Source organism: Porites lutea, chromosome 2, assembly GCF_958299795.1.
Source record: "Porites lutea chromosome 2, jaPorLute2.1, whole genome shotgun sequence".
Taxonomy (NCBI): domain Eukaryota; kingdom Metazoa; phylum Cnidaria; class Anthozoa; order Scleractinia; family Poritidae; genus Porites; species Porites lutea.
This window is the reverse complement of record NC_133202.1, coordinates 32,329,540-32,341,003: the sequence shown is the minus strand read 5'-3', so window position 1 is coordinate 32,341,003 and position 11,464 is coordinate 32,329,540. Positions and strand designations below refer to the sequence as shown.

At 38.3% G+C, this 11,464-nt stretch overlaps 1 protein-coding gene across 1 annotated transcript; it reads left to right on the top strand.

The window, feature by feature from the left end:
• Nucleotides 1–4,578: 4,578 nt before the first annotated feature.
• On the top strand, nt 4,579–10,472 carry LOC140926868 (uncharacterized). Its single transcript, XM_073376548.1, has 4 exons — nt 4,579–4,699; nt 7,958–8,109; nt 9,662–9,776; nt 10,078–10,472. The coding sequence occupies exons 2-4, from the start codon at nt 7,972–7,974 to the stop codon at nt 10,302–10,304; spliced, it is 480 nt and encodes a 159-aa protein (XP_073232649.1). The 5' UTR covers nt 4,579–4,699; nt 7,958–7,971; the 3' UTR covers nt 10,305–10,472.
• The last annotated feature ends 992 nt before the right edge of the window (nt 10,473–11,464 follow it).

Sequence of the window (11,464 nt, the reverse complement as noted above, 5' to 3'; positions counted from 1 at the left end):
TTCTTATGCAAACGCTTTCTTTTGTTCCAATAAATTTGCATATATGCTGGCCAAGTGAGTGAAAACACTCTATTTTTTCGTCTCTGGATATGAGCATGCTGTTTATAAAAAGAGATCCTATCGGCTTGCTGCAATGACCTTCTCTACAGAGAATCAGTCCTCGTTTGTCTTCTATTGATGAAAGTCCGTATACACATAACGATCCCATTGATCAGTTTAAGAGCATTTTGAACTAAGATATAAGGCTTAACAATGTACACAGCTGTATTGCTTCAGCCCATATTTTCTTTCGTTATAAATGAATGGATGAAAATAATAATAAAAAAAACGCAATGAAATAATATGGTTGTACCCTGTTCCCCAATTCCTCTTCTACCTTTGTTTCCGGCATTATTTCCCTTTTTCCTGGTCCTTTTCTTTTAAAAAGCTAAACTGTCAGCAAGGTTTTCGCCCACATCACACAAAAATTATAATTCCCCAACTGCTCTTCCAACGGCGACAGTCTTTCTTTGATTGTAGAGTTTTCAAGCTGTCCCCTTAAATCAAGTGCCGTACGGCTACTGGCAGGTAAAACCCCAAAATGCAGAAATAAATTTAGGCGTAAGCTAATATATATGAAACTTTATGGGCTGTGCCCCTGCGGGTCGCTGCCTGGCCCTTTTCTTCCATCCCATAGCGCGCCATCAGTGTCGTGGGGGTACCCCAGGTCCTTTGTCTGTCTATTCACTTAGCTTTTAGTAGTCAGTTGTAGTAGTCAATGTCTCTTAGGTCTTTTAACTTGTCCGATTGTGGCGCGTAGCCGTTTGTCCTGTCATATACTTTTGCAAGGGGTCAGGGCGGGGCTCATTGCCCCGGCGACTTTTGGCGTGCTTATGTATCAAACGTATCAGAAACGTAACCAGTTTGCGCCGCGAAAGAGTGAAATTTGCGCTACAAAAACGAGTGCGCAAATACGGTACAACTAACTAGCACTTTCCTTCTGGTATTGTGTTTATTATAATCATACTGAGACATTCACAATTTTATTAGCCTTTTATTTTAGATATTTCCAAAGGGCTAAAACCGTGAAATGACATGAATGAAAAAGACGTCGCCGTTCAAAAGCTATTAGTAAAAATTATAATGAGGATAAGGATGTGAGGTAAAAAAGGAATCACATAAAGTATTCTTAACTATATGTTCAGAAGTAGGTTAAGTATGATCGCAATTACTTTTTTAGTAAACTATTGAAATAGTGCAATAAATGAAAAATCTGAAATCGGGTTAACATGCATAGTCCTGAATATAGAACTGTTGTTGTAGACAGTGACTGGTGTTTCGACAACCTGTGCAGTAGTCATCTTTAGAGTCAAAGTGAGTTGTATCGCGTCAGTTGATGGTATTAAACTCTGGTTATTGACCTGATTAATTGGTCAATTACGTCGCCATGTTATTAGTCGTCTGTCCGTAAAACCGTGATGTTATTGGCTATGAAGACTCGTTATGTCATTGGTACGTTTCGATCCGTCTATTGTTACAGTTAAATAGTCATTTGTTAGTCAGATTGTCAGTTGTCCAGTCGTTCTCTTGTAGTTAGTTTTGCTTGATTCCGTCAATAAGTCCTTTGTACTGTGCGGGTAACTGTTGGCTACGATTTAGTGGTAATAAATTAGTAAACTTGCTTTCTAAAGTGAGTCGTTGATAGTAAATTTTCATCAGTACTAGCGGAAAAAGAATAATCTTAATAAAAGACAAACTATTAGCTTCATAAAGGTACAACTCGAGCTTACTTGTTTTTTTCCCCTTTCTGCTGTTGTTTTGCAAGCTCTCCATACAATTTTCTCCGGTGACAAGGAAATATACCACTCTATTCTATTTCAATTTCCGAACTGTTGCTCACTTTTCAGGACTCACAAATTTCCTCGATGAAAGACTTCGCAAGCTCATACAAAAGGCGTGTAATTTGGCTCGGAATTCTTGCACCACTGGGGATTTTAATTAGGTTAGGAGGATTATTCAGACTAAGCTTTCATTTTCTTCGTCCTTGTTTGAACAAAAGCGGAGGAAATTGAAAGATATCCTAGACTGCATCGCAGCTGGTACATGATCTACGTCTATTTTGAACAGGAATGCACCAATTAATTGCAATACAGATGTCATAGAAAAATGAACGAAATCAGTGAATTGTAGAAAACTGGCACGCTCTTGAAATTCAAGGATCTTAAGTTCAACAAAAGGATGAAACTGAAAACATCTTCAGGAGATATGTCCAATTTAACTTCTCTCAACTCAATTCGAGTCAATCTTACGTATTATACCTACCGCAAAAGCATTCTCACGATAATATTGATTTTGCTTTTTTGTTCGATATCGTCATTACAATTTTCTCTTTCTGAGCAATTAAGTGCAACGGTAGTGACGTAAACGTGTAGCCTAACTAAGTAGTTATGGTCATTATAAATCTTTTTGGTATGCAAGCCAATTTCATTCCTATTTCTATTATGGGAAAATGTGCTTTTTGCACCTTAATCGCTTTGGAAAGTCACTAATCTGCAAGCCTACGATTCTAGAAGCAGCCTCAGTGGCACCCAACGGGAAATTTTGAGAAAAAGACCTAAAAACAACAACAAAGCGTGAATAAAGTTTTCTGAGACTATTTTAAGCATTTTGGGAGATTGCTGGAAAAAAAATTATCTGTTCCTCACTCCCAGCAAGACTGATGGAAGAGTTCCCAGCCAGCAACCTTACAACCTGCAACCTGACTTACTGGGAAGTTTCATAGGGCACAATTCAAACCTCGAGTGGTAAGTAACCCATACAAGTAAGCCGTAGCAGCTATTCTAGACTTCAAATCCCCTCTGACACCCTGAATTATCTTTTTTCCAGCAACACTTTCCTTCCAAGGACTATTATTTCTTCCACATCTCCCAGCCAGCAAAAATGTGCCTGAAGAACAGATATTTTGAGGAACACATCCATTGGGTGCCCCTGTAGCCTGCGGGTGAATTTAGCTATAGTCTCTATAGGACACGGGGGGTGTAAAAACTTTATCACGCGTTCTTTGGTTTTGTTCAGTTCTTGTTTCTTTTATGGTAGTTATTAATAGACATTCTGCATAATAAACTTCGGAAATAAGGTACGTGCTAAAAAAAACTGCAATAATTTCAACCCTACAAGAGCCAATGGAGTCCTTGCCCGAATAAGATGAAATCTCTCTCTCTCCGAGGTGTGTATACATTCTCTTGAAGGCGCACATGCACTAGTCAGCCACCCCTCCTCCCCCCCCCCCCCCCCCCGCTCCCACTGGAGAGAGTTTGCCTTTGCCTTGTGTTTTTACTTTGGTTAACACGCTATTTGCTATCTTTTAAAAAGGCAAAAAACGAGTCTTCATCAATTGAATTCTTTAGCACATACTGATCTTAAACTGACAGCAATATCCTCGTCACATAGTCCTTTTGATAGAATCGCTCTCCGTAGGCCTTCATTCTGAGGCTCAATAGGAAGAAAAAAGGCTTATTTACCAACATTTAATAAAGCCGACGTGCAAGCGATCGGCTACAGATCGGATTTACAAACCCGAATAATTAAAGAAGGAAGAAGATTTCAATAAAGTGCTCTTTGTCATATGAATGCATAATGCTTTCGTATTGCTAAATTCAAAGCGAAGTTTTTATGGCCCGACACTTTTAACCTTCATACGATAAAATCGATGTGGGAAGTGAAGCCAGACCAAAATCGGTCGATTGATTGATCCATACGATTAAATCTCACAACGTGTTTGAATTCGTGATTTGACTTTCAATAAACATATTTAATTCTTGGGGATGACAATGACAGATAAATTAAGAAAACACAACATCGGCGTGTGCTTTAACCCATTCATTAGTTAACTGAACATGGACTGGGATGGCAAATTAATAGAGAAGAAATCAATATGATAAAACCATTGGCGAGAATGCTGTGATCTCGCCAATACATGACTGACTTATCACTGTCCCTCATTAGTTATCTTATACGGAAGTTTATTTTGTGTTTCTTTCGTATGTCACGGAAATTAGTTCCTCACACTGAATTACCGACCTCGATTTGCAGCGACCAATCACATGTTAGGGGCTTATTATAGCGGTGTTTTGACGTACATGGGCGTTAACTTTAAAAGGGCAACCCGCAGTGAAAGTTCCAAGCAAGAAAGCGAAAGGCGATTAGAAGAGTTAAGTTTGAACTGAGTGGTATTTCAGAAATAACTCGACAATCGCACGAAACTGCAAGATTGATAGGAAAATGGTATCCAGGGGGTTGAAAGTTTCATCCTTAAAAAACGAACAACCCTTAGTTTCATCCTTAAACCTCAACCCTCAACCCTTCGTTCGTAGAAAGGCGAAACAGCAGCAGTGGTTTACGCCTTGGCTGGAGCAGCAGATCGAAAGTGGAGATATCGATGGCTTAGAGTGGATCGATAAAGAAATAGGGATCTTCAAGGTTCCTTGGGTGCGGGCTGATAATCCCGAATTCGAACTTGAAACCCATGCAGAATTGTTCAAACGATGGGCAAGCCGCACCGGGAGGTATCGCCCCTGAGACCAACCAGACCCATCCACCTGGAAGGTGAGATTTCGTTGTGCTCTTCGAAAGACGCAAGAGATCGTCGAAATAAAGCATTTGGGAAATCTAGAAGGAACTAGAGCGTACAGGGTTTTCAAGTTTGAGCCGAAACTGAAAGGTAAAGACAGAAATTTATGCCGAATTTGCGTGCAAAATGGTTTAAGCCAAGAGCGAAAAATGGTCTGTGATAAACACAGAGAATAAGACGTGATGATATGTTTGCCATTTTCGGTCAAATGTGGCGGTTAGGAGGTCGAAGCGGTATTAGAAGTTGGGATTAAAATAGAATAAAAAATGTTTCCTTTTTTGATGCGAAAATTAAGATTGTCAAACACTCAAGTAAATATTTAAACACAAGAGGAACAAAAAGTGTTACTTTATTGTTTAAAGCTTCCTCTCAGTTATTGATCTTAGTTCCTCATTCGAGTCCATGGCGTCGATTTTTTTTTCAGGCGACTATTTTAAGTGTCATGTAATTGTCTTATAAAAGAATTAAATAAAGAATTAAAAAAGGGGGCGAAAAAAGGGGTAAGGAAGTTAGGTCTTGAAAAACTGCATGAGCTTCGTCATTGCTTTTTCTCACTAACAAAAAACTGCATAGAAAAACCCATATGTTTGTACATGTTTACCACTAAGAGTTATCTGCGTTGAAACAGTGTGTTTAAGGTCGCCAAACTTGCAAACCGCAGCGTTAGACAACAAAGCCTTTCTTTTTGGTACCTCGATACGCGTGTGTCCCAATTCTTGAATTCCGGAGTGTAGATTTAAAATAGTGTTTTATTTACTTCAATAAGTATGTTTTAAACTTTTTGTAAAAGAGCCGCAAAAGAACCGAAATTTATCTTTGAAAATAAAAACACGAGCAGTAATGATACGGCTAGACAAGGGGTGGATAGATTCGGCACGTGGGGGGATGGAAGGCCGGATGTTATAATCACTAAATTCAGTGAAGAATACAATAGCCCGAGCATGGGGATCTATAATTACCAGGGCCAGTTTCTTTAGCATAGGGAGACAGTCTTGTATGCCTTTTGCCAGTTGTTATTTTTGGTCTGCTTTTCTTTCCTTCCTGTTTTTAACGTATCTGCCTAGTATTTATTTTAAGAGTCAGAAAAAATGAGTGTTGAAAAGTTTTTTTAAAAACCGCGTGCCAAACTGTTGATTCAAAACGTTAGGTAACGATAGCAAAGGTTATTTGCCATATGTGCCTTTTTAAAAGCTTCAACAAAGTGTATTTAATTAGCCATAATCCGATTTTCACCTCCTTGTTCCGCACAACAACACGTCATCGCCCAGCTCCAATCCTTTTACCGATAATTAACTTAAATGCCGCGTATCTAAGGACCACCTAAACAGTGGAATTTGCTGATAATAACTTTTAAAGATGAAGATCACGTAACTGAATTTATAGGCTGGGATGTATGACTTGAAAATGCTGAGATTGCGCTTAGTGGACGTCTATAACGTGCGGATTGTAAAAACAGAGATGCCTAGTCCAGGAATGTTCGCCGGAAGTTCTAGAAGTCGTGAAAAGCACCTCATGAAATTCAGTAACTCCTTGAATAGGCTCCTGTCGTCATTCATTCTTTTATCTAGCAACACGTGTTTACCCTAGACTTTTTTGTTTTCAAATTCACTTTATCATTGTAGATGTTTTGTTTTGCTAAATTCCAGTGCACTGTTCATTATGCAAGGTGGTTGATTGTCTTCAAAGAGGAAAGTTTTTGGGTAGATTCTTTCGTCGGATTCCTGCAAAATAAACTTATCCGTGAGAGATGTGGATTTTGGTTCTCTGTTCACGTTTCTGTCAATACCGCGCACCACTAATCTGTTAAACAACACACTGTGTGTATGAAGACATGACTGTTCTTTTTCGTCCCTAAGGATAAAAAGAATAACATCAGTTGAATATTTGGCATAGTTCGTGGTCGTCTAGAGACAAAGCAATACTGGTGTTATAAGAGAGTGAATTGATGAGAACGACAGTTTTGCATGATTAAGATCCGGTGGCCGTATTGTATATATTGCCAAGCTACTGAAGTCTCGCCGGAAAAATTAGAAACATCGATCATTTTTTTTATCCTAAAAGGAAGGTGCAATAAGGACGAAGCTGAAGCAAATCGAGTGCTGTAACTTTAGAGAGCATCGTTCATTTTTCACCTCAGAAGAGGGTTTTTTTAAAACTTATTTAATTCTGTATCAAGGTGTTCTTCTGTTAACGATGTCCTGAGAAAACCAAAGTTCGATGGCCTCTGCAACCATGAAAAGTTCTCAGGCGTCCGCTCATAGTTTCTATTTTCTTTTTCGAAACCTTGCGGACTAGATCTAGAGATAGGACGGAGATTTTGAAAGGTTAATTTAAGGTTATCACTGAGTATCCGAGAGTCTTTTCTAAAAAACATTTTTGAAAGAAATTGTTAGCTATTAACTAATGTTTTTTAAACAACACGAGAACAGTGTAATGGTAGCAGTGGAAACTGTAGTAACCAATTTAAGATTTGACAGCAACTTTCTTAGAGTTTACCTAGCTGAAATAATCCCAAATGACTTAGTTTAGTTTTGACTTAAATTGCAGATTTGTACGAAGAGATTCAGTTAACACACACTGATTTTATTTTCCCCACGGTACTCTGTCTTACAATATTAGTTAGATCGATATAGGACGCTAATAAACATGACGGATATTGTCTTTAACGTAACCATCCTTGATTTATCAAGTGTTTCGAAATTTAGTACATTTATTGATGATAGTAAATTACTCTATCGTTTTCTTTACTTCAACCAATATTCAAATTCAAATGTCAAGGAAAGGTTGCATTTTCTTCACTGACCAGCTTGTTGTTTAAGCCCCCAGCAAAACTAAAAATGAATCATTGAAGAAAGGTAGTTTTTAATGCCAAAAAGTAATGTGTATAAAGCAAATTAATGAAAAATAAAAAAAAAAAGAAAAGAAAAGAAAAATTAAAGTAAAAAACGTACATATGCCCCGTCGCCAAAAACTTGAGTGCCTGCTACAGAAATTCGGTTCCAGACAAACAGTGCTAAATCACAATGAAACATTGCATCGTAATATAGTCATTATTAAAAAAAGAAATAACATATTGTGTTATCATTTTATTTTCTACAATAAATAGTCTCGGCATTATCTTCCCATTTATTTTTGGGTGTTAATCCCTACATAGTAGTCGAATTTATCGCGTTGAATGATCTACTGACCTCTACATTAACAAAGTTCTTCGCTTCCTTATCTCCCCGTGCCAACAAATTTTGAAGTCGTATTGATGTCATAAGTATTAAATTAAGTTATTCTCAAGATGTGGTTTTGTACCGACATTTTTGTTTAACCATTGTTTGCACGCACATTTTCACTTTCCAGAAAGAAGAAATTATATGGGGTCTTCATCCGAGTCAAGCATCTCTATAGAGACAGCCGTTTCTGGACGGAAAGTAAAACAGCTTGTTCCAGACTATCCTCACTGGCGTTACCCTGGCATGAGTGAATGGGATATTAATCAAAACACGTCTGAGGTAAAGTTTGAAACGCCTGAGCCATCACGTGTTAATTACTATATGACATGATTAATGCACCTATCAATGTAAATCCCGGGTGGGGGGGGGGGGGGGAAAGTGCGGGCAAGGGGTGGGGATTTGACAAATTTTGAAATTTTTGGATCAAATTCGCCAGGGTGAAACGAAACGAAAGGTCGATCAAAAGCGTTAAAAAAGCCCCCACCCCAAGGGGAAAAAATCTAAACGAACAATACTATAACACTATATAAAACAAATTAAAAGAATATTTCAAAAGTACGTTCTTACTACTTTTATTTATGGTTAACGTAAGCTCCGTTAAATTACTCGCTGTAATTAAGTATTTTCTCTCTCCACTAGCATCTCCTATTTTGAACAAAAAAATCACTCCAGGAAGATTGACTGTGCTATTATAATACTAATGGAACTTAAAATCCGTTATAACATCTGCTCAACATGTCGGAACTGGTCGGATCAGTGACCCGTAAAAAATCCTCTGACTTTCATGGTGGAATTCGATTTCAATCGAGTTTTACAATCAGATGGGAACTTGAAGATAAAGCCTTTCTCAAAATAGACATTATCTGTTTAGATGGCAGTTTAAAGTATCGGATTATGGTGATTAAAACAAACGAAAACTTCATACCTTTCTCCAACAGCGTGACTTTCAGAAAGCCTCGGGCGCGAACTCGGTAACTGCTTCTGAATTGATATCAGGCTTCTGTAGGTCAAAGTCAAATGTCCCGACCCCGGGGTCGCTTCGCACGATTAAAAGCCCGACAGGGGGATAGTCCCAGGCATCAAATCCCCGCCCATTGCCCGCACTCCCCCCCCCCCCAATGGGATTTACATTGGTAGGTGTATAACCATGAAGATCGCAGCAACAAAATGTTAAGTTTTTAGCGTGTATTCTCTCTTGCGTGCTGTAATCTATGATGGTTGAGTTGGGATAGGGGAATTATAGAGTGCAACAGCTTTCAAATGAACGCATGAATTAATGGTTAGCCGAGTTCCACTCAGTTTTTGAGGATCGAAAGCTTTGACAGCTGTTCGACACATCCCAGGGGTGACTCCCATACAATAATATAATAGTGAGGGGGATGTTCTTCGTCTAGCCTCGGGGGGTGGGGAGAGGGGTGTAAATTGCAGATTTTGGCCGCACTTAGAGTGTTTGGGACAGAAAGTCACTATTTTTTCCCATTAAACTATCGATTAGAGCTTTGCGTAAAGAATTTTACAAAAAAAAGCCGTGATGTCTGTTTTACTGTGATGGTCTCCTTTTGGGGTCATTTTACGCTTGAGCCACACACACGTTGGTCTCTCTTAGGGGATTAGTTCTAATCTTGCGACGAGCATTCCCGTCACTTTTATATAGAAGTCCCCCCGGTGTCCACATATAGCTGTCAGTTTAAATGAATCCACTCAAGCAAACTGTATCGAAACACCTTAACTCCCGGAGACAACCACAGCAAACCTCGTCCACAAGAACTTTACAAGAAGTGCACGTACTATACAGCCTAACTTATATGTTATTAATTTAATGTATTTCCAGCCTCGGTATTTGGAGAACTGGGACATGTATTTTCCAGAGGGTGTACAGAATGAGTTTGGATACTTTGAAGGTCCTAGTTTTGCACTTACTGGAGCTCAGGATATCATGTATTCTGGTAAGAATGAGTGAATGCTAATGAACTCTTAGAGTGATTCCAGGAATACCATGTCACATCATCCTTACATAAACAAAAAAGAAAGAACGAAAGAAAGAAAGAAAGAAAGAAAGAAAGAAAGAAAGAAAGAAAGAAAGAAGGAAATCCAAGCAAGGTCATACAGGTTGCCAATTGATCAGTTTATTTCAAAGGCTTAGTTTTTTTTTGCAGCTGGTTTTAGAAGAGATTTTAATTAGTTAAAACGTTTTCCCTCAGCAGCTTATATATACTCAAACAAATTTGCCTGTAAATTGCTTTACAGATGCCCATGGAACATGTCCTTTGCCTAGTTATTTGATTCAGGATGGATTTAATGCAACTATGGAAAGTGTCACAGCCGATATTTCAACGTTATCTTTAGAACAGAACTCAGTTTCATCAGAACCTAATTGTAGCGATTCTGCACTACTAAGCAAATCTAGTTATGGCTCTTTTGTGCCTTTCGAAACTCCGCAGCTGAAATATGTGTATAATTCAAATGCAAAATAGCAGGCAGTGACGTGCACAAATATTGGAACATCTGACTTGTAATTTCAATAGAACACGTGTACTTCTGTACGTGTCTCTTTGTTAGACAAGAGCTATCTTTCCTTTTTACGGGAACAACTGTTGTGCTCTATTCATTCAGCTTGATTTACAACATGTGTTTTTCTAAAAGTCCAGGAACCGAAATAGGAAGTATTGTATTTTCACCATAAAGGAAAAGTCAATCGAATTGTAACGTGTTGATCAGCCAGCACGTGTATTTTTGAATAGGTTTTTGGTTTTTCTTTGTGATAATCGAACACCTGTGTTTACTGTAGACTGTAATATATAGATTTAGCCAGGGCTAAAAGCGAGGCTCCCATTAATAAATTTATAATTTAAATCAAACAATAAACTTGTATTCCACAATTCAGTTAACTTTAGAGCACATTCGTGTGACTTTTCAGGGAAAGGCTAAGTGATTTTACAAAAAATAATTTGCAAACAGCCCAAGAGTGAACCAAATCTCACATCGAGTTGGCTCTTGATCACAGTAGATTAATTAGGCCTGGAAAAAACATTCCGGCCGAATTTTTTGCGTTTGACAAGTTTATTTTACAAAATCTTGCCAACAAATCTGGGTGCGTGTAAACCAACCTTTTATATCATTTATACATCACATCTGAGGCGAAACAGTACTATGAGGCACTGTTTTTATCATACAGACCCCGGAAAACAGAATGCAGTATTTCACAATATTGCGATACAAATTGCTCTTCAGGACGATCGAAGCACGCGTGGGCTTTAGCCGTAAACCGTTGAAAAAATTTTCAAAATCATCTATACGGCCAGCCGGTTCTGACTTTTACAGTGCTAGCAGTGGCGAGTATTTGAACGAACATTAACAGAGTTACGCTCCAACATAATAAAGAATCTATTATGTTTATTTTTTATTTTAAAACGGTTTTACGCGCGGCATTTTGAGTACTCCGGGAAGCGTTGTTTACTGAACGACTGAAAACAATCGGCACAACGATTGAAATTACAAGAGAGAGTACTAACAGTCAATAAAACAAATATAATTCTGTACAACTTATACAGAGACGACAATTTTCATTCAGGAAGACAAGTATTAAAGTGTCTCTAAAAATCCTGAGTCTTCGAGCTTAAAGCTGAAGTTTATG